This window comes from Podarcis bocagei, assembly GCF_964188305.1.
Source record: "Podarcis bocagei genome assembly, chromosome: 13".
Taxonomy (NCBI): domain Eukaryota; kingdom Metazoa; phylum Chordata; class Lepidosauria; order Squamata; family Lacertidae; genus Podarcis; species Podarcis bocagei.
The window spans coordinates 32,092,903-32,116,660 of NC_138138.1; the positions used below are offsets into that span (position 1 = coordinate 32,092,903).

At 41.0% G+C, this 23,758-nt stretch overlaps 3 protein-coding genes across 4 annotated transcripts in view; 1 reads left to right on the forward strand and 2 right to left on the reverse strand.

Moving 5' to 3' along the window:
- The window catches only part of LOC308570477 (olfactory receptor 14A16-like), a 32,250-nt gene extending 10,453 nt beyond the window's left edge, over positions 1–21,797 (reverse strand). The window contains exons 1-4 of one of the 2 annotated variants that reach the window (XM_081165344.1): positions 20,780–21,797; positions 18,624–18,836; positions 16,644–16,770; positions 14,810–15,779 (exon numbers count right to left, since the gene is read on the reverse strand). In XM_081165344.1, coding sequence (XP_081021470.1) covers positions 14,878–15,779; positions 16,644–16,770; positions 18,624–18,836; positions 20,780–21,136 — 1,599 coding nt within the window. In that variant the 5' untranslated portion in view covers positions 21,137–21,797 and the 3' untranslated portion in view covers positions 14,810–14,877. Of the gene's footprint in view, positions 1–14,809; positions 15,780–16,643; positions 16,771–18,623; positions 18,837–20,779 lie in introns of those variants that run through there. The other variant, XM_081165345.1, reaches the window with a different exon arrangement.
- On the reverse strand, positions 2,309–3,289 carry LOC308570677 (olfactory receptor 14A16-like; the record flags this gene model as incomplete). Its single annotated transcript, XM_081165592.1, has 1 exon — positions 2,309–3,289. The coding sequence occupies one exon, from the start codon at positions 3,287–3,289 to the stop codon at positions 2,309–2,311; it is 981 nt and encodes a 326-aa protein (XP_081021718.1).
- Positions 12,271–23,758, forward strand: part of LOC308571752 (olfactory receptor 14A16-like) — a gene marked incomplete at both ends in the record, with an annotated part of 46,870 nt that continues 35,382 nt past the window's right edge. Inside the window, one exon of the mRNA XM_081167384.1 lies at positions 12,271–12,336. Coding sequence (XP_081023510.1) covers positions 12,271–12,336 — 66 coding nt within the window. The remainder of the gene's footprint in view (positions 12,337–23,758) is intronic.

The window sequence follows — 23,758 nt, forward strand, 5'->3', positions numbered from 1 at the left end:
TTTCAGATATGACAATTCAAAGAAACAACAGCTTAGGATGGACATATGCCCATTTTTAGAAGCACCCACAACAGGAACTGCAGCAAGGTGAATGGCTACAGCCGCATGTTTAATTAGTATCAGGGACATAGATTTATGGAATGAGGTGTTTGGGGGAAAGTCAAGTTAGCTCTACTCCCTTTCTCAAATGAGGAAGGTATCTTTTTTTGATCCATCTATCCCTCTCCTCCATTCATAGGAAGTGAATGGTGATAGCATTTTATTCTGTGAACTGCCCTGAGACCTCCGGGTACAGGGCAGTATATTATTATGAATATACTATATAATATACTATATTAATAATATAGTATATTACTATTATAATAATTCCAAAGAGGTAGCTTTATCTCATCCCACCACAAAACAGCTCCAACTGACCTATATCATTTGCTCCCTCATTTTATCCTCATAGGAACTGTAAGGAAAACACTAGCTAAGGCCAAAGGTCAAACAGTGAACTTTTTGTGTGAGTGGGAATTTGAACCCATTTCAATATGATCAAACAGACTTCCCCGTACTAGTGCCCTTCAGATGTTTTGGACCAACTCCTATCAGCCCCAGCCGGAATAAGCTAATGGTCACTCCAAAACAACACACAGGCACACCAAAATAATACACAGGGATGGGGGGGGGGGAGAGAAGGTTGCTGTAAACAGAGGGTCTCCTGCAGATACCATTTCATCAGCAGATCTGTTCCATTTGGGCCTTTAGTGTGGTGGCATTTACCCTGTGGAAATCCTTCTACTTATATATTAGGTGATGTCTATATTGCCTTTTTGGCATCTGTTGAAGATTTTCATCTTCCAACATGCCTTCTAAGTGGATAGTCTTATCCTAGTTGGTATCTGAATTGGATTTCACAATATTTGTGCTAAACCAGGACTTCTTTTACCCTTGGTTAACCCTCCAGGGGTGAAATGTGGGTGATGGGTGCAGTCACCCCACAATCTAACAGAGAGGCACACATTTCAAAGAACACCTACTTCTCAGTTGATTCATGGAGATGAGCTGAAGAGTAGGGCTATTTCTCCACTTTACTCATCAAACGATCACCATGATGACTAGGGACTGGGTGCTGGTCTCATCCAAACATGGAATCAACATTCTCTTTTGTACTTTTTGTCAAATTCAGAAAAGTCTTGGCTAGGTCTGAAAAAATCGGGGGGGGGGGGCTCCAAATAGTGTGCTGTTAGCCTCCCTACTTCTAAATAACAGAGATTTGTTTTTCAGAGTACAATAAACAAGAGTGATATCAATCCAGTATGGATTACACAGACCATGAGCTTACATTTATAAGAATTAGAATGTCAACAGAGCAAACAGTAAACTAACATATAAAGAGAAAAATAGTATAGATGCCTCTTTACTTATGAACACTTCAGAATAATGTTGAGTTACAGAGTATTTCAAACCTTAACATGTCTAATTTACAGTACTCTCAACTTCTGAAATATATTTCAGGTGCAAAATGTATTATAAATTAAACAGGAAATGTGAGTAATTAGGCAGCATTTAATAATTAAAAAAAAAACTAATACTCTAAACTTTACAGCTTAAATATGTGCACATAGTGTAAACATCACATCAGTTCCCCATTGGGATTTACAAATACTGCACATTTATAGGAAAAGCTTGTGAGATTATAAACACATTAGACACAGAAAAAATATTCTTGTGCCTTGAGCCAGAGCCCTGAACCCAAATTAAATGAATGTCAGGGGTACAATCTTTAGCCATTTAATTACTGAAGTAAACTTAATTGAATTCAGTGGTGACTATGTACAATCTGACATGGACAAAATTGCACTGTAATTTTGTTTAACTGAGGAAGGGCAACTAAAGATAAATCCAGTCAAGACAGAAGCAATGGTGAACACCAGCCAATCTGAGCAGACAACAAGGTGTAAATGGTGCAACTGACCTGGAGGAATGGATGGAGGATGACTTTGTGAACACATAGAGAATTTTGTGTCTACACACCCAAATGTACCCATAAAATAAATGGTGAGTTTCACAGAAATCAGAGTTGAAAGTGACTTAAAATGGCATTTTGCTGATGCAGGAAAACCCCTATCATAGCATCCCTAGCAGATGGCCATCCAGCATTTGCCTTTAAAAAATGACTCATTTTCATCACCCTTGGACATCACTCTATTTTACTGTCAAAGTAATCTTTCATCAAAATATCCTTTGTAGCAAATTCAGCCTATTGGTGCAGGTCTTGGCATCTGGAGCAAAGGGAACACCAAGCTAAACATAGCCAGCCCCTTCACCTTTGACGAAAAAAAATAGAGAAGGCATTCATAGAAGAGAGCCTTGAACCCAGTAGTTTTGACAAAGCATTTTTTACCTCCTTGTTTCTCATGCTGTAGATTATGGGATTCATCAGTGGTGGAACCATGGAATATATCATGGTAAATGCCAAATCCAAGTGTGATGGACTGTTAGAGGTGGGCTTGAGGTAAGCAAAGCAGCCAGTGAACACAAATATAGAGACAACAATGAGGTGGGGAAGGCATGTTGAGAAGGCCCTTTGCCTTCCCTCAACAGAGGGGATTTTCAGCACTTCGGTGAAGATGTGCACATACGTTGCAATGATGAAGATGAAGCAGCCTAACACAGTGACAGATCCTAACACAATAGCTCCAATTTCAAAAAGGTACAAATCAGAGCAGGCCATCTTAAGCAAATGTGGGACTTCACAGAAAAACTGATTGACCACATTGGAGCAAAAGGGGGAAGAAAAGGTGCATCCAGTGTGTAACACTCCACAAAGAAAGCTGCTGATCCATACTCTAATAATCATTTGGATGCAGGCTTGCATATTCATCAACATCTCATACTGTAGCGGTTTGCAAATGGCAACATATCGATCATATGCCATAACCGTGAGGAGAAAGAAATCAGATATTAAAAAGAAGAGAAAGAAGAAGACTTGAGCAACACATCCTGGGTAAGAAATGTATCTAATATTTAAGAGGGTATTGGCCATGGATTTGGGCATAATCACTGAAACTGAACCAAGGTCCTGTATAGCTAAGTTCATGAGAAAGAAGTACATCGGTGTTTGCAGGTGGGAGTCAAAGGCTACTGCAGAGATGATGAGAAGATTTCCTGTAAGTGCTGCCAGATAAAAAGCAAGGAACATAAAGAAGTGTAGAATCTGTAGTTCCCTTACTTCTGAAAATTCCATTAGAAGAAATCCTGACAGAGAGGATTGATTAACTATGCTTTGCTCCTTAGTATCCATGCTGTCTGTGGAAGGAAACAGGACAGGTGTTAAGAGGAAATTGAAACATTGTAAGTAGTGGACCTACTGTACTTGCACTTTTGATTTTAAAATAGCAATAATAGTTACAGCTATACATCATGTATTTTGGAAAAAGAAGTTATGCTAGGTCTGTACACCAAGGTAGTGGTATAATCTAAAATATGCAGATGGAAGCAACTTTAGAATTGGTAATGAGACAGGGTCAGGCAGGGGAAGAATAGGTGATTGCTGTAATTGAGTATACATTGACTTAGATCATTTCTACTTCTTTTTTAAGAATTCATCCCGATTTGTTTGTTCAAATTTTACAAAAAGGTGATATAATAGCCATTGTTTATTGAACATCCATTCTGATTTGGTTGTTGAGAGGTGCACTTTCTCAATACTTTCCTTAGTGCAAAAAAATTGTAGTAGAGCCCCAAATCCACAAAAATATCCATTCACCTGGGGCTGCGGTGGGGGTGGGGTTGCCACACAGCACGGCCATGTCCAGACAGGGGAAATCACCACCTACCTGCATGGCTGGGGGAGGGGACGGTGGCCTAATAGCACCCTCCACCTTGCTGTGCCAGACCTTCAAAATGGGCAGGCCTTACCCACAAACCAATTGGGGAAAGGGCATGGGGGGCTGCTCACCCCTGATATATTTAGGAAGGCAACCTGGAGCAGGCTGCATTCTTGGTTGATTTGCCAGTAAGTAACTAAACACATATGAAGACCTCACCTGGATCAGGCAAAAGACCTCTAGAATCCTGTTCTCACAGTGACCAACCAGATCCCTATGAGAAGCCTGAGTTGAAGAGCAATCACTAGTTTTTACTGATATTTGGAGGCAGACTGCTGTCTTTGACACTAGAGGTGGAACAGAGCCATCATGGCCAGTAGATGTCATTAGCACTTTGTTTCATAAATTAGTCTGATTCTCTTTTAAAGCCACCCAAGTTGGTGACCATCACTACAATTTGTGGAAGTGAATTCCATAGCTAAAGGATACACTATGTGAAGAAGTACAGGTACTTTCTTTTTTCTATCGTAAATTTAACAACCTTAAGGTTCTAGGAAATCTAGGAAATACTTGGAAGTCTCCACTTTTCTGTATTTTGCAGTGCAGTTCTGCAATCTCTCCCCCCCCCCAAAAAAATACATTAAAATGTTTGTATAGTGTATATTAAGGGAAACTGCAATAAAAATGCACACAACAGTGAATGTTAGTGGGGGGGATGTACAAAGATATATTGTGTTTGGGGAAAGTTCTTGCAAAATGTATGTACTGGATATAATTGTGTGAAAATGAATATTTTAAGAAAAAAATGTGCATGGCAATTTGTATGAATATTCATTCAGATTATTCAGCAAGAAACACACACAAACTGATGTGGAAATAGTGCAAAGAGAACTTAAGATTGTAAAAATGAGAAATGGAGAAAAATCTAAATTGAGAGATTCATCCATCCTTATCAAAGACTGCACAACAGACTCTTTACCCATTCTAAGCATCTAAAATGAACTGTAATATTCTGTTCTGTTTGAGTTTCATTGACAATAGAGAGTGCTAGGGGAGGAGCAAATGTATGGGAAAGAAAAGAATGAGAGAGGGGAAAGGAAGGAGAGTGCATTGTTTTATACTGAGAGCAGTTGACTACTAAGATCATAAGAAAAATGTAAGCACCTAATAGCATACCTTTTTTTCTTCACAAATTTCTCTCGGCTTCATATTCTCCCCCCCCCCCCTTCAGTGGAAGTATTGAACATGTATCAGTTGAGCCATACATGACACTTTATAAAACCCTGCGTGTGGATCTATGATGACAATAACAATTTGTTAATGTGGGAAGGGACAATCATGTCCCTTTTGCGTTCTTAGAGATCTGCTCTCTTGGGAATCCAAGACTTCTCATTAGTAAGGCATACTAAGCAACTTTAATTCTGTTTTTTGCTAATATGGTTAGTAAAGACTGACAAAAGTTCATGAGAATTACAGATTACAGGAAGATAGAAAGCTGTCTTGTACTGAATCAGACCATTGGTGTATGTAGCTCAGCATTTTTTACACTGAATGGCATTGGCTCTCCAGAATGCCTGAATGTTCCTGATGCTTTTGCCCTACACCTAGATGCTATCTCACACACTAACTGTCTTGTTAAAAAAGTATCATAGAATCATATAATTGTAAGAGTTGTAAGGGACACCAAGGGTCATCTAGTCCAACCCTTTGCAATGCAGGAATCAAAGACCTCTTTGCCCATACAGAAGCCAAACCCATGACCTTGGTGTTGTTAGCACCAAGTCCTTAAAAAGGACTTCATCACCCTTTGACAAAACCTATTTTACTGCCAATGCAATTGTCAGGGAACTGACATCGGAGCTAGAAGCGGAGGGAAGGCTCTCAAATGATGCTGGAGAAGGGCCCAGCAGGGAGAGAGGCAGCTCTGCAGATGGGGAAGCAAATCAGCGCAACACCAGGGATATAGAGGGGCTGATGGGGGAATCGGCGAGAGTGCTCCAGGACTCTTCACCAGACACCAGCGGGGAGAGCACGGGTCCTCCGCTACCCACGCCCACCCTGCGCAGAAGACTTCCGCGCAGAGAGAGTAGGAAGAGACTGGGTGTCAAACAACTTTTATGTTGGAAAAGATTTAAGAAACGCCCACTGACGGATTCTGCTAGCGACTGAAGCAGCCACGAAGTGAAGGGCTGTCCAGACTGGAAGGTTTAGCAAGGCAACAAAGCCTGGAGAGGTGGCAACTTACGCACGAGCAACCCATACACATTACAGCAATGTTCCATAAAAATGTCCTTTATTGCAAATCCAACCTCTTGATGCAGGTCTTTCCATCTGGAGCAACAGAGAAAACTAAGCAAAACATATCCAGGCCCTTCACATTTGAAGAAAAAAGGTAGAGAGGGCATTCATAGAAGAGTGCCTCAAACCCAGTACTTTTGACAAAGCACCTTTTACTTCCTTGCTTCTCAAGCTGTAAGTTACTGGATTCATCAGTGGTGGAACCATGGTATATATTAGGGTAAGTGACAAACTCAATTGGGAAGCATGTTGGGAATGTTACTGGTCTTCACCAGCAAATCCCTTTCACATTTCTTGGCATATGCTTTGCAAGGAAACCCTCCAGCCCACCCCACCCCCATCATCACTGTCAAACCCATTCTACAAAAGACCACAGGTTGGATACATATGGGCCTTCAATGGCCTCCACAAGATGATCCAGGAAAAAGATTCTCAGCACTGGCCTTTTAGTTAGAACAGAGATTGATGAAGAATTGGGAGGGGAAGGTTTGGGGACACACACACCAAGATTGCCACCACTGTCTTGTTTTCATGAGGAGACAAGTGGGGAAAAAATAGGCAGGACAAAAGATGTGGGTTTAAACTAGGGCAACTTTATTAATAACAACTTGTGAACTGTGCAGGAGACATGGGTCCTAGCCCGAGGGGGGGGGCTGAACTCTTTGTGGCCCTCAAATAATTTTTGAGCTAGGGCTGAGGGCGGGCCCCCCCATGAGGGGGGGTGCCTCTCCGGTGCCTTCCTGGTGACGCGCAGCTTGGGACTTCCATAAATCTCCAGTCCTTTTTTTTTTTATAAAAAATTTTATTTGGTTTTCTGCTTTTATAAAAACAAAACACACACAAAGAAAAAACACAAAACAAAAACATGTATAAAATCAGCAAATCCCCATTTCATAACCTTGTTCCCTGACTTCCCCCCACCCCCCCTCGTGCATCCCAGTTCCCAAGATTATATCAGCAAGTTGGTGTTTCTCCTCTTAACCATCTTATTCATCTTATTACCTCTTTTATAATAAAAATTGATTTTCCTAAGTTGGACTTAAGTTCTCTTCCATCGATTTTCATTTTGTCTTAATTAAGAGTCATATTAACCAAACCTAAAAGTCTTAAGAGTTTTTAAGAGTCTCCTCTTCCCTCCCTCCCATCCCCGGTTTTTGTCCCTTCCCAATAGAAATCCAAATTCGAGATTCTCAGCCTGGGTTCCTCACGTCCGAGGCTTTCAAGTCTATTTCAGTCCCTCTCCGCCTGTCTTGTTGGTAGTCCTTTATGTCAGTCGTCGAGTCTGGAAAAAGTTCTTTCACCATCAAAGTGTATTCTCTTCCCACAAGGAGATTTGAAAGTAACTGCTGAAAAATTTCCACAAAGCCTGTATCTTCAGAATCAAAGTCCAAACTGAGGCCCCAGTCATATTTCTTTATTTTAAGTTCCTGTATTCCATATTGTCCCGGGGCCTCCTCCTTCTTCTTCTGTGTCTTTCGCAGACTTGTGGTAGATAAGTTCCCAGCGTCTCCTTGCTTGTGTTCCACAGATGTCAGCTTTTGGTTGTTACTTCCCAAGGTTACTTCTTCTTTTTCTTGTTGTTTAGTCTCTTCCACCTCTGTAGATATTGTTTCCCATTCAGCTGTGGATTCTTTCTCATTCAGGTCTTCAATACAGAGAGCAGAGTTGCCTGTTCCCAAGGTCATAGTCACAAGTTGTTTATTCATGGCCAAGCTCTGCTCTTGTAAGGTTCCCACCAATTGAAACATCCTTTCGATTTCCACTAGTAACTTTCCTTCCACAGCCATTGTATCCATTGTAGTTTCACAGAATTCCCCCTAGAGGGAATCTGGTTACTTATTAGTCTTTTCTCCAACAGTCCTTTAACAAATTATTATTACTTTGTTTCCAACAATTTTGGCTCAATTATAACTCGTCTTAGTCCAGAGGGATCTTAGATAGCGATTTTTCCACTTTAAACCGCCCGTTTGACAGCTTTGACAGCTGTCAAACTCCGCAGCTCTTACACAGGCACAAAGGCAGGACTTTCCCGAGCCCGGGAGGGGGGGTTGTTTGAAACAAAAAGAAGGTTTCCAAAACTCCACTCTCCAGCCCAAAATTTCCTTTAGCCAAATCTTGAAAGTTAATGTCCTTTTTAACTCACCCCACCAAGGGTAGGCTCTCCAGCTTAGCTCTTATGTCGTTGCGTAGATCGTCTGCAAGGGGGGGGTGCGGACTTCCTTTTAGCACACCCCCCGGTCGTCTCCAATTCAGGGTAAATTTTTTAAAGTCCCAATCCGTCTTACTCACGGGTGATTCTTTCAGTCCAAATTTTCAAGGAAGGAAGTCAGCGCTCTCTGGTCATGGCTCGCGGCTTCGCTCCACCGAGGTAGCGATCAACTCTCAGTGCCACGCCACCCCCGTATCCTCTCCGCAGCCTTTAAAAAGGCTCTTCGTGGATCAGGGGGGGCGCTTAAGGCACCCGCCGAGTCTTCAGTCCGCAGGCATCCGCGCCTGCGGTTTTTAAGGGTCCCCGCGTCGCCGGCGCGGCAAAGACCCGTCCTCGGTAGAGCCGATTCCCTCCGCAGCTCGGAGGGAATCCGCCATTTCCAGATCGCGTCAACCCGGAAGTCCCATAAATCTCCAGTCCTGGCACGCTCCCAGCGATACATATCAGATGATTACGTGCACACTCAATGACTCAACTCAGCAGAGTATAGCAGAAATGAAGTGGAGCTTGGTATGTGCTTTCTAAGTATTTATTAAACAATATATACAGGACAAAGGAATCATGGCGTTTCCTCTCTTCTTTTTCCAAAAGAGAGAGAGAAAGTACAGCAGTACAAAAGAGTGGAAGAGATAAGACTAGCTTCCGTTCTCACAGTTTCCAAGCCTGGAAACTAAACATAGACATGTAATTACACATCCAGCAATGGAGCAGTGAAATGCTAACAGTTCAGGGGGCAGAGGAGACTGAGCGTGGAGCCACGGGTTCTGTGGCTGGCTTCTCCTCAATGCAGTTTCATTCCTGAAGCTCTAGTGATGAAGTAGACCACACACAAGCATTATTTATGCTTATATTTTTAAATACTTTTTATTAATTTTTCATTAATAACAATCCAATGGTAACCACATGAATACATTTCCAAATCATGCCCAATCTCAATACAAGCCAATTAAACAGTCTGAATTAAACATTTTGGCTGACTTCCTGTGTTCCGGCTGTCAGGAGTTGATATTGTTCCCTTGATCTTGCGCCAATTCTTTTAATTAATCCAAGTTCCACTATTCCGATCTAATCCTTTGTTCTTGCAGCCACTGATGTAATGACTTTCAAAGATGTTTCTATAAATCCATATCAGTTACCTTGCAGAGAGAATTTATTCCATGTAGCTGTGTGGAATACAGTGGTACCTCAGGTTACATATGCTTCAGGTTACATACGCTTCAGGTTACAGACTCTGCTAACCCAGAAATAGTACCTCGGGTTAAGAACTTTGCTTCAGCATGAGAACAGAAATCGTGCTCCGGTGGCGTGGCAGCAGCAGGAGGCCCCATTAGCTAAAGTGGTGCTTCAAGTTAATAACAGTTTCATGTTAAGAACAGACCTCCAAATTAAGTACTTAACCCAAGGTACCACTGTATTTGTTTTCCTTCTTCTTTTGTTCATGTTGGAATCAGTTCTCTTTCCTCCGCCAAGAGCTCTTTTGCAAGTATGCCACAACTCTCCATCTTGCTTTGAAATCGAAAGCAGTCCAGGTCCGGCTGTGACTTCTGAACCACTTCCAATATTCATCTCCTTGCTTTTAACAAGCTGGTGTCTCATCAAAACCATAATAAATCAAAGTTGAGCTCTCTTTAATTGGCAATGTGCAAATCCTCATAAAATTCCACACAGTCCATTCTTTCAGGCATTCCATAGATAAATGTCCTTGATATGTGTTTTTTGGAGGAGGCTGTCACTACTATATTAAACATCCTGGATAAGCCTCTCCACCACACCTCCAGGTTGTCAGAAGGAAGGAAGGAAGGAAGGAAGGAAGGAAGGAAGGAAGGAAGGAAGGAAGGAAAAGACTTATTGCACTTCCACCTTTTTGTGCTATTAAAAAAAGAGAGCCACACTTATACCCATTTCCTTTTTGTTCCTTCCTTGTTCTCCATAGCTTCTCAACCCCTTTGTTTTGTTTTCATGCACTTTGAATAGAACTGTACAGTTCTCCACAGAATGTCAATGGAAACAGTGATTGAGGATGACCTTCTAGAGCATATCAAGGCCCCTGAAAAGGAAAGGGGCAAAAAGGCAGTAAACCAGGGAGACCAAAACTATAAGTGGAGCTTTAAAGAAATGAAAATGTTTCATTATTTTGTGTTCTGTTAAGTGGTTATTAGACAGTTGCTTTATCTTCCAAGGTTCTTGTGGTGAGAGCCCTGTAGACATCCACAACACCCTTGTGGGTAAGTCCATGCTACTCAATTTCTGTTTTAATTTCTCCCTTTGGGTCTCTGCTGCTACATATGCAGATTTCTGAAGAACAGATTCTTGAAATCTGAACACGAACAGAGATAGATCAATCGTCTCCAAATAAACACAGTGATTGCATTATTATATCAAAAGGGCATTCTTAAGAGAAATTAACTGGTAAGTTAAGGTTTGGAAATGATTTTCTGGTTTTTGTTTCTCTAGCTAATTCACTGAAATCTAAGTAAATTTGAATAAATTGTGAATTTGAACAATTATAGTAGGAGGCAATTCAATGAGGAACTAAAAAACAAACGTGCAGCTTACTGGTGCCCAAATTTCATCAACTGTTATTGAAAACATGTAGATTGCTTATAAGGATGTATTTACTAGTCATTAGTCACAGTAGTGTGACAGTAATGCTACAGCCTCCCCATTAAATTTTAAACCATTCTAGATTGTGAATGCAGAAGACCTGCAAACTGATAAGAAACTGTGATTCAAAAATTTAAATAAAAAGGAAGGATGTACATTGTAGGAAAGAAATGTGGCAAATGAGATTTGAAAAGCAAAATAATACATTCTTTTAAGACTGACAATATAACCAGCTAATTCAATGAACAAGTTGCAATGTAGAAAAGAAAGACAGTTTTCCTTGTTTCATGATCTCTTCTTTCTTTTCTTCCAATTATATGTATATTCTACTAGTATATAGATGGGAAATTTGTGGCCCTCCAGATTCCGGATTCTGCAACTCCCATCAACCCAGCCACAATGGTAAATGGACAGGGTTTATGGGAGCTGTAATCCACAAACCTCTTAATGGTGCCTGGTTTGCCATCTGTGAACTCCTGGTTTGCTACTTAAAGTATAAGCATAAAATATCTAGGAACTGTTGGAAGAACAACAGCAGGGATCATTCAGCTGGTAACTCAAGGGTTAATTCTGCTGACAGTGGTGGTGGAGGAGGAGATGTTGTGTACCTACCCATCAGAATGGCATGATCCTTGCTGATATAACATGAGTTATTATTGTCTTGTTAGCTTTGAGGGAATTTTCCTCTGTATGTTTGTTGAACATCTGCCTTTTCTGTACAAGGCCTGACATAAAAAAAGACAAAATCCCTCTGTTTCCCCCTCTGCTCAAATTATGCACTGTTTTTGTTTCATTTTATCTCTGGACTCTATTTTAATTATTCAAGTTGTTCTGTTAACAGGGAAGACCCTCCATCTCCCAAGCACAGACAAACTGTGAATTAGGAATCCAGAGTACAGTGGTACCTCTGGTTATGTACTTAATTTGTTCCGGAGGTCCGTTCTTAACCTGAAACCATTCTTAACCTGAAGCACCACTTTGGCTAATGGGGCCTCCCACCACCGCCGCGCAATTTCTGTTCTCATCCTGAAGCAAAGTTCTTAACCCGAGGTACTATTTCTGGGTTAGTGGAGTCTGTAACCTGAAGCATATGTAGCTTGAAGCGAATGTAACCCGAGGTACCACTGTATGTCAAAGCCATTCAGTTAGATAATGTTCTTCTCCCAACCACCTTATATAGCCACGCTTACACATCTTTGCTTTACACTTTGTGTTTTACCAAAAAATAAAAGCTCATAGTGGGTTTGCTAAACACACAATGGTGACAAAGAAACTTGAAAAATCTTTGTTTTCTTGCCAACATTTCCTCCTGTTCTCTCCACAGAATATTTTCCAACCAAAGGAATGGTAAACCAAACATCTGTGACAGAATTCATCCTTCTAGGGTTTTCTGATATTCGAGAGCTCCAGATCTTACATTTTGTGTTGTTTCTCTCTCTTTATTTAGCAGCCTTAATGGGGAACTTCCTCATCATCGTAACCATAACCCGAATCCAACATCTTCATACTCCCATGTATTTTTTCCTGGCTTTTCTATCCTCCATTGATGCCTGCTACATTTCTACCACTGTGCCCAAATCCATGGTCAATTCCTTGATTAATGTCAATGTGATTTCATTCTCTGGCTGTGTCACCCAGGTTTTCTTGGTTGTCACATTTGCAGGGGCTGAGCTGTCCTTTCTCACTGTTATGGCTTATGACCGTTATGTAGCAATCTGCCACCCTCTACAATACATGCTGATTATGAACTGGAATGCCTGTCTTCAAATGGCAGCTGCTTCGTTGCTCAGCAGTGTCCTCAATGGTGTGATTCACACTGTAAACACATTTAGGCTACATTTCTGCCAGTCTAATGTGATTGAACAATATTTCTGTGATATCCCTCAGTTATATAGGATATCTTGTACAAACACGGAAGCCAGTGAGCGCTTCACGCTTGCCAGTGTCTTTTGTGTGGGGTTGTTCTGCTTTTCGCTCGTCTTGGTGTCCTACAGTTATATCTTCTCTGCAGTGTTCAAGATTCAGTCAGCACAGGGAAGGTATAAAGCCTTTTCCACCTGTATCCCACATTTGACCTTATTTTCTTTGTTTGTTTCTACTGTTATGCTATCCTACATGAGACCAAAGGCTTTGTCCTCTCCATCTCTGGATTTGTTGGCTGCTGTTTTGTATGCCATTTTGCCACCTCTGATGAATCCCATAATTTACAGCCTGAGAAACAAAGAGATCCAAGGTGCTTTGCGGAAAATGTCTCAGAAAAAATAGAAATGAATTTTGCCTGGTGACCTCAGATGGAAGACTACTAGGGTTGTGTCCAATATCTTTCACATTTAGAGCAGAGTCATTGACATGAATTGACATAACAAACTTCCAACTATTAATTTCAGTGGGGCTACTTAGAGTAGAACTTTGTTGGAGACAACCTTTTGCTAATAATTATTTCCCTATTTAAAATATTTGTATGCTGCCTTTCTACCTAACCATAGGGGCTCCAAGGTTGCTCATCATTTTATGATAAATGCCAGTTCGCCTAAGCATACGGACATTGTATCCATGAATGGAGGCAAAGATTGTACATGGACACCCCATCTCAACATCCTTGTGCACGAAATCCCACCCACTGCAGTGGGCATCCACATCCATTTATCATAATGTGAATAGAACACCTCACACTATCAAGTATTCTGCTTTATCAGGGGTCTCCATTGTGTGGAGCATTCTATTTGTATATATAAAAAAGCATTAACCTGAGCCCTGAGCTCATGTTTAAAGTGGCTGTGGCTTAGCAGGCTCTCAGCAGCCTCCAATTTCCCCCTTCTCAGTCTTTGTGTGCTTCTTGGACCAATACAAGAAGGAGCCATAGTTTGGCTCCCAACTTGGCAAATACTGCATGTGAAATGAAGAATCTCTCTAAGAAAGGATTTTATAAGCTTTGCAAACTCAAAGACTACATGATCCTTTTTGTAAAGAAACCAAGTACTTTTCTTTTTAAGACGTTTGGAACCTTTCTTCTTCTTTGTTTTACTCCCAATTTGTTTCATGCCACTGCTGGAAACTCTGAGTAAGCCACAGTGGGTGTTACTGGGTTGTTGTTGTTTTTTGTGGTTTTATTTTTTGATTTTATTCTGTAAACCACCCTGAGACCTGTAGGTATATCGTGGTATATAAACAACAACAACTACTACTACAACTACAACTGCAACAATTCACTTATTTGCAAAGCTAAGTGTCTGTGATTCATTCTAGCCTGAGTATTTTCATATGGAATGTTTGTTTAAAGATGGATGGGGGCAGGTATAAATCTAACTATGTACTTGGTAGCAATCACAATTGTACAGTGGTACCTCTAGTTACGAACTTAATTTGTTCCGGAGGTCCATTCTTAACCTGAAACTGTTCTATGATGGCCTTTGTATTTCTATTAACCAGTGAGTTGAGGAAGGCGGTTCAACCCATTTGCCATATGCCACAGAACAACTCCCTTTGTTACCTTAATGGCCCATACCTAAAGGGCCATTATCTCACCAGGAAGATAGCTTTGATATTCCAGGAACTGGATGCGTATTGCATACAGGAATTGTAAAGGGGCTCAAGCATACAGCATACCCCCCTGCCACACCCACAAAAATTCAGTAATAATATATTCATGAGGGCTGCGAAAGTGTTGTTATATCTATGGAAGTTTTTGATGTTTTATAACAGTAGGGATGCACAGCTATTATTTTCACTTCTATTCAAAGCACCACCCCACAATGCCTCTGAAACCAAACTGTAAACTGTGACATGATGAATCCAACCGATTACACAGAACCAACATCACTAGAAGCATTGATCTACAAATACAGTTCAATGAATACATTGCATGAAAGCTAGATAGAAAATGGAGAAGGACTGAAAGTACACAACACACACACACACACACACAATTAAGGTTATAATAAGGATAAATAATTAATTCCCTTTTCCTGTTAGTTGCTTCCTGGTGTTTAGATCAGGTCTTAGAACAATGATATAACATTTGGGGAAGAAAATGCAAGCCAAGAGGCCAGTGCTGGAAGCCAAGATGGCAAACACCTCCACTGCCACAATGTATTTCCCTTTCGTGCTCAGATAACCTGGAATAAAGGAGACCCAGACACTGCAAAACACCAACATGCTGAACGTGATGAACTTGGCTTCATTGAAAGAGTCAGGCAGCTTTCTGGCAAGGAAAGCCACAGTGAAGCTGATGATAGCCAAAAAGCCCAGGTAGCCAAGGACACAGTAGAACATGGTGATTGAACCTTCATTGCATTCAACAATGATGTGCCCAGCCAGAGAGTGCGTGTCAAGATCTGGGAATGGAGGAAAGCTTGACAGCCAAGAGGTACAAATGCCTACTTGGATGAGGGAGCAGGAGAGAACAACAGCATTTGCCACCTTCTGCCCTAGCCATTTCCTCATTGTGTTGCCTGGCTTTGTGGCCAGAAAGGCCAGGATCACAATGATGGTCTTTGCCAGCACAGAAGAAACTGCAACCGAGAATACAATGCCAAAGGCTGTTTGCCGTAGAAGGCAAGTCACCATCCCAGGTTTGCCAATGAAGAGCAAGCAAGAAAGGAAGCAAAGCAGGATGGAGGTGAGAAGAGTGATGGTAATGTTCTGGTTGTTGGCTTTGACAATGGGGGTATTCCAGTTCTTCACAAATGTGTATATCACCATACCGGTCACTACAGCAAAGGAAACAGCAAGAGAAACTAAAACAATCCCCAAGGGCTCCTCATAGGATAGGAAAATTCTAACTTTGTTTATGCATTCATTTTTGTCCGCATTTGAATATTGGTCTTCTGGGCACTTGGCACAATTAATTGCATCTAAAAGGGGCAAACATAACATCATTAAGTCTACCCCATTCATATGTCATTGTTTAGTGTATGAAGATAATGAAGTAATGATAAACATTGTATTTCTCATTATTTTTAATTTTTAAGAATGACATGCTTCCGAGTCTACCTGCGCTATCTCCTCTTGGTACCCAAGCTGCTTGGTATATTTAAAATGATATTGTGTTCTTCATTTAATGACTGTCAATTTTCTCCTTTTTGCCAGGGTGGATGAAATGTGCATGCCTGGATTTCCTTCATTGACTTTTCTTTGTAGGTGTGTGGAATAACAGTTATCCTATGTGGGTGGGTAGGGGAGCCTAGGAGTTAGGGCCATGTGAAGGGATTTATTTTTGCAGAGATTGAAAAATGGAGACTGCTCGTGTCCATGTCTCAGGGTCTGGGCCAGGCCCACTTGCCACTACAGTTCGTGCAATGTGATATCATAATGTCACGGCGCACACATGTGACATCATGACGTCATAGCACCACCCTGGGCACCCATAATCTGGGATCCAAGTTGGCGCCACTTTTGCTAGCTTAATTTACACCAGTTTGCAAGGTCATGTGACCCAGCTGAATGGGCTTTGGATCCTATTCCCCACTGGCCCTGCTAGTTCCTTAGAATTTCCCCTTTGCAGGTGTGATTATCTTTTGCTTTGACTGGTAATCAGATTAGAATCTGTGCAATGTATCTCATTTCATTTTCATTTGTCTTTATCTAACTGTTCTATATGTTGTTACTTTATTCGAAAAAATGAATCTCTCTCTCTCTCTCTCTCTCTCTCTCTCTCTCTCCTCCTCCTCCTCCTCCTCACTCCCCGACACATCCCAATGAAAATTGATGTCTCATACTTGTTTCTTTAGATATCATGTCTTCTGGACATGGGACACAGTCATGACAGCAAACTTGTTTCCCTTCCTGCGCCATCTTTCTATATCCAAGGAGGCAGCTGTCAACACACATTGCTTGAGGTGGTGTCTGTTCAAACAAAAAGTTTTTAAAAATGAAGGTGGCACCAGTCTTTTCAGACCAACTACTACATTTATAATTTCTCTTTTTTTGGGCATGAAATAATGACTTCCAATTCCTGATGGGGCACCTTTTTGTAATGCAAAGCAGTTAAAAATGGCAACATACTGAATTTTAAACAGCATCAAAAATTGATGATACTGTTATGTGTTTGTGGGCATCAGACTCCTGTGAGTTTGCTGTCTGTTCTTGTTAGCATATGTCTGACTCAAGACAATAGAGTGTTCCTCTGGGGATGTAGTCTGAACAACTGCATCGTTTTTGCTGTGTTAGTGGTACTGAAGTGACTTCTCCGGGACGCAAGGCTGGGCAGTGTATATGGAAGTCCTGGGCTTCCCAGATGACAATACATTCCTCTTGCTCTCACTGATGTCGCCCAAAGGGAATCAGAGCCATAAAACTGGGACCAGACACCTGTCATTTCTGGATGCAGTATGTGTTAAGAGTTAATTTTATTTGAGGTGTTAGCCTGGTGTAATGGGTCATTAAGACAACACATGATCAAAGGGCTAAGTGTGAAAAGGCATTTTAATGAGGCCTTTCCTGCTCTGCATATATAAGCCTGGCATTTAGAATAGAGAGTTGGAAATAATGTGTGCAGAAGCATAGTGCAGGAGGTGTTAGGAGGGTAAGTTAGGCATTATGTGACCTAAGAAGGCAAGCTACAGGGCAGAGATCCTGCTGTGCCTATGTATTTATGTGTAAATAAATGATATATAATATAGACACCATCTCATCGTCCAGAAGGAAACACAGCATGCTTGGAACTAAGTGGAATCTCTAACCACTCAGAGGTTATGGGGGACAATGTCAGCTTTAAAATCAGCTTACTCTGTATGTCTCCTAACAGTGTAGATCTAAAGAATCTGGCATTTTTACAAAGCGTGTTCTCCCTAACAGAGAGCACGTGTTGCGGTTGGGAACAGGCCACCCTCCAGTGACTAGGCAAATTTAGTTGAATCCCGACCATTTAAATGGTTAAACTGGGTTGCTGGGGTGTTTTGATTGTTGCCAATTCGGAGGAGGGGTCAGAGTCTATATATACAGGGGCCAGACGTTGGCACGGCCTCTTGGCCGTTTTGCATCGGATCACCCGCCCTCCCTCCCTTGTTTAAGGGGGGTATTGAAGGATTGCTTGACCTTGCTATGCCTGTCATGGGGTCGTTCGCCTTGGAGCGGGGGCCTGGTAGGAATTTTGCCATCTGGCTGATTGGCTGGTGCCATTTGGTTTTTGCCTACTGCGTAGCAAATCGTCACAACTTGTAAGGTTGGCGGTTAGGCATTGGTTAAATTGGTGCTTGGAGGGGTAAGTGCCTACCCCTCCAAATGATGCGAATGGGAATTCCGTTAAAGGAAATCCAGGGGCTTGCCATTCTTTCGTCCTTGTCCCCGGAGTCGGACTTGGGCCGTGCAAGCCCCACAGGAACACGAGGGTGAGAAGTAATGGTCTGGTGCCCAGCTTTATTTCTCACCCAATACTTGTTTCCTACGCTGGCTTCCGCTGGTGTCCGGAAGGCCAGCTCTGTCCCTGAGGGCAAGGACAGATAGTCATAACCAATGCCTAAGCAACCACTCACATTTTTGTATTTGAATAAAGTTGTGGCCAAAATTATGCCAAAAACCTTAAACAAAAATTGATGTGTGAAGTGTGAATTATTGGGGGGCTACTGTGACTCAACACGCAAGTGTCACAAAATGTCCTTCTGCATGAGAGAGGAATTTGTAGTGTTTATGTTTTGAATATCACCTGGGGCATGTTTAATGGCTGTTTCCTGAATATTGTGAAATATATAAATTCCTACCTGTTTGAATTTGTTATTCCACACAATCATATTCCCTCTGATAGTGAAACTATGATTTGCTGAAATTTTTCCAACCTGGAGTTTGAGACCAGTTCGATTGCGGTAAACAACCCAGTTGATGATATCATAGCCAGCTGAAACTTCTCCATTTTCTATCAGGACTTCATGCCCAGCACCATTGTTAAAATGAATATTTTTCAGTGAAGAATGGACCTAAACTGAGAAAGAACATTATTGTGTGTCTGTAAATTTGAGCTTATTATTCTGAATCTGTTTAAGCTACCATTCAGTCAGAGGCAAACATTTTATATTATAAGAAGAGCCTGCTGGATCAGGCCAAAATGTAGAATTTAGGACATTTCCTCCAGCCTTATGAGAGCTTTCTCCCATTCAGCAAAGCTTGCTCTGAGCAAGCTGGGGAGGGTGGGATATAAATAAAATTTCCAGGGGAAGGCATGTCAGTGATTGGGGTGCTCTGGGAAAATATTTCACCATGATTAAAACTTAAATATGTCCATCCAAATGGAAGACACTCCACTTCTCCTATCCCTCTCCACTTGCGCTCAGGACATCTACCTAGTCAGCTTGATTTTCCTCCCTCCCTCCCTCCCTCCCTCCTTCCTTCCTTCCTTCCTTCCTTCCTTCCTTCCTTCCTTCCTTCCTTTAACATATTGGGCAATTTCAGAATCTGTGGCTCAGAGCAATCAGGGAATTGTTGATTGAACTCAAGGAGCTGGTTAATGACAAAATACAATCTGGGAATGTGAAAACCTCACCCTTTCACAGAGCCAAGGTACATCCATTGGATTTAATTCTCCACTAAAAGATCTCTAGAGAATATCATGGCTATAAGAGTGTGCTAAAAATTTAACCATCAGAGTTTATTTCACCTGCAAAATGAAATTCATCAGAATGATAGACTTTACCTGCCATGGCTGAATATTCAAGGGTTTGAATTTGCCTTTATTAGCCAGCATTAGTTTTTGGCTTGGAACATCAATGGCATGTAAAGCATGAGCTATTGCATGGAGAGCATTGTAGATAACATAACTCTCAACAGTCATATCCATCTCAAACCTAGATGCAGTCAATGTTTCCAGTTTCTCCTTTCCTGTACATCTTTCACACATTTGACAACGTGTAAACCCTTCACTAGGAATCGAACAGTCAAAAGCATATTGCCAGAACAAACATAGAAAGTGCATGAGTGATTCATCCGAATTTAAGTTCTTGATAAAATTATGGAATCTGGGAACAGGATGTTTCTGTACTGAGAAATACAGGGTGCCACTGAAAGCCCTTTCAAAACCAGAGGATAAATCTATCTCCTGAGTGAAATCCCACCGAGCTGTTATAATCCAAACCTTCCTAATATCAATTATTTTGAAAAGGTCACAAACGTGTACTCTGAGTTTTAAGTCCCACAGAGAATAATAATTTCCACTGACAATAAACACATTGACTTCAGACTGAAGTGCTGCATCAATCTTTGGCATTTGTGTATTGAAGGCCTCATCACGGTCTTGTGATGCTCTTTCTATCTTCAGCAATAAGGCAACACAAATGCTATTCTGGGCAAGCAGAGGTGTTAAAATCTGCACAAAGTCTTCTCCATCATCATCATCTGAAACAATGATGCCAATCCATGTCCATTCAAAATGAAGGAGTATCTGGACAATCCCAACAGGCTGAATAGTTTCACTTGGTGCCATTCGGTATAAAGAAGGGAAATGTGTTTTGCTGCTCAGTTTTGTGTCATAGGCTCCATAAGTGAGCTACTATAATACAGGAGACAAGGCTTATTAGAGCTTGGAGAAATAACAAGAAATTGCCCATTAGGTATCTAGTAGTACTAAATTTTCTGAATATTCTTTAGAAATAAGATTTTCTATATTACTTCCACACTCACATCCCAGCATGTGATTTCCAACAGAATATTTTAGGCTCTTGCTCTAATTGAATAATTCAGAGACTAAGCTCAACTTAATGAAGTAGATGCTACTTCTGACTAGATGTATATAAAGGTTTGCATTGTTAATTGCATGAGCTACATTGTATGTGTGAATGAGCTAACCATCAGTTTGCACAGAACTTAAGCATAGTCACAAATTCCATTCATGTAAAGGAGCAGATAAGAAGACTGGAGACAAACACACCTGTGGTATCTTGTACTGATTCAAGATGGTGGCCATCTGATAGGCATCTTCTACAGTGAGACCTCCAATGATAGACAACACATCCTTATTCATATCATAATTATTAATTGCATTCATTTGCTTTGAGAACAGTAGGTCCAGGGTGGTCTCATATATAGTTCTTGCATCAAAAAGGTTGTCATAGATGTGGAAACCCAAAGTGACATTGGGCAACAGCCTGGGATTCTTATTGATCTCATGAATGGCAAAAATAAATGTGAGGACATGCTGATAATTTTTATACATTGGACTGCAATAAGATAGATAAGTTGTCATAGCGCCATCTATTACAAAGACTATTATAACCCTCAGTTTCATGTAGAAAGTTTGCTGTTCACCTGATCCACATGAGGATATGAAAGGGATGTTAAGAACAAAAAGAATATGGGAATGTAGCTGTAGGTGTGGAAACGTGAGCAAAAGGGATAATACAGAGTGGCCCAAAAGTAGGTATACTGCTTTAGAGTTCACTTTCTTTGTTGTTGACTCAAGTTCACTGTCATCATTCACAATATCAGTAAGGAAAAATAATCCTTTTTTCTGACTCCACTATTCTTTCCAACTGCCGCACTATTCTTTCCAACTGCCAGCCTGAAATTTAACTGCCACTTTGTTGTGTGTTAGTTATCTGTACCCATATAATTTGTTGTGATGAATTTCTTTTGAGCCACCCTGTATTTGGTGAGGCATGACCCAGTCAAAATTAACCCCCTTTGAGAAAATTTGACATTTTTCTTTACTATCAAGTGGTATATAAATTGTATGAAATATATCTAAAATAAACTTAAGCCTGCCCTTGCCTGTTCCGCATTGAGATTAGTAGCTGAATCGTGCTCTTGTTTTTTTGTTTCTTTATTTGTTTTTCATTGTTTGGAAGGATATCCAGAAAGTACTATTAATAAAACCCAGTATGAAACTTCTACTAAAATTTATGGATGTCTGATCTGTGTGGCAGTATTTCTGTTTGAAATGACTCACTCATTTACAGGAGCAAAAGCTTGCCTTTGTGCATCCCAAAATTTTCACTTTATTGCAAGTTTCATGGAAGCGAATACACCTTACAACCTTGTTTCAAAAGCTTAACAACTGTATCTACACATTTCTCAAACTACTTTTATTAATTATTTGTTGTAGTGTTATTTCCCAGCAATGTGTACAATAATGCAATTGTAAACCTCATGTGACACACACATCCTTTCCTCTCCAAAATAATATTTTCTGCAATTTTGCTGATATCTAGAATTGTTACCAATGAGTTGGGCATTGATGTAATCTGTTATGATAGTCATTGCACTTCTGAGTATCCTAAATCCAAGTTTGTAATACATGAACTGTTGTCATGCTGAAATCCCACCCTTCACTCAGTGAATGGCAACCATAATCATCACTGGGCTAACGGAATTGTACTTCTAATCAATGCAGAAGAACTTACATAAATGCTTTGTGATGTTTTTCTGGAAGATTTGTAAAATTGAGCAAAACAAATTCAGGAAATATGAGAGAGAAGATCCCACCAACTGCAGCATCACCTGGTTGATATAAATTGTCCCGAATGCTTCTATAATAACTGCATCCATCTTTCATATCTTGAGATACAAGAGAAGGTAGAAGCATCAGCAACAGCAGCAGTATTAATAACCACCAAAGCACAACAACATGCCTCCTCAGCCCACAGCAGCATTCTGACATTCTCAATTCCCCTCCAAGCTGCAATAGTTCCCTGCAGTAGGCACACTGGGAGAATTTCTCACAAGAACTACAAATGCAACAACTGTTGAGACAGCAACTAAAGAACAGGAGGGAGATTTTGTCTTATTTCCCTAGGGAGCATATTCCAGAGTAGAGGTGCACACTGTGACTTCTGCACAGTTCAGAACTGAATGACCCATCTTTTCTACTCTGCCTTTAAAAAAACAAACCCTTTGATGTTAATGTTGACTCTACAAGATTGGAAATTAATAACAGTGATTTCAAAAATTTCAGGGTAGTGAAACAGTTCCCTGGTTTCAATAATGGCCTCCCTGTGCTTCTGGAAAAACATGTTTACAAAATTTCTTTGATGGCAAAGGTTTAGGTTCATGATAAGGAAATATGGGGATAGTTTACTTCCACTGCATTGCTTTGAACACATTTCTCCTGTTGTTTGCACTTGGGCCTAACTTCCTAACTTGGGCCTAAAATGCTAGGTTTTTCAATACAAATGGTAGCTTGCATCTGAGAACGGAGGTTCTGTTTTGGCTTAGAGGGGCAAGCCCTGAACTGAACAGAGAAAAACCTCCCTGATTATTCCACCTTCTATGTGAAAACCTCTCTACTTCTAATGAGCTTTTCCTTTTAAATGGTTCATCAAAATCAATGTACTGAATTTATTTACAATCCAGAAACATGTGGAATATTTGGGTAAATATTTTTTCCCCTATTCTACATCAGTATCACAGTCATGGGATGGTGCATATTAAGATTCTTATTTAAGTTTTTCATGATGCAGAAAACCCCTCCCCCTAGAAGCCCACCTAGCTGCAGTGCCAACCGTCGACCATCATAACTTCGTCACCCCACACGCCTCAAACTCCAGCACCCCACAGGTTGATAAAACAAGGGTACAACCACTATGAGCTTTATTTGGAAGAAAGTTGGGGTGGTAAATCTCGCAAATACATGGAAGGACAGACACTGGACAGGAAGAGTTTGAAGAAGAGTTTGGATTTGATATCCCACTTTATCACTACCCGAAGGAGTCTCAAAGTGGCTAACATTCTCCTTTCCCTTCTTCCCCCACAACAAACACTCTGTGAAGTGAGTGAGGCTGAGAGACTTCAAAGAAGTGTGACTAGCCCAAGGTCACCCAGCAGCTGCATGTGGAGGAGCGGAGGCGTGAACCCGGTTCACCAGATTACGAGTCTACTGCTCTTAACCACTACACCACACTGGGAGGTCCTC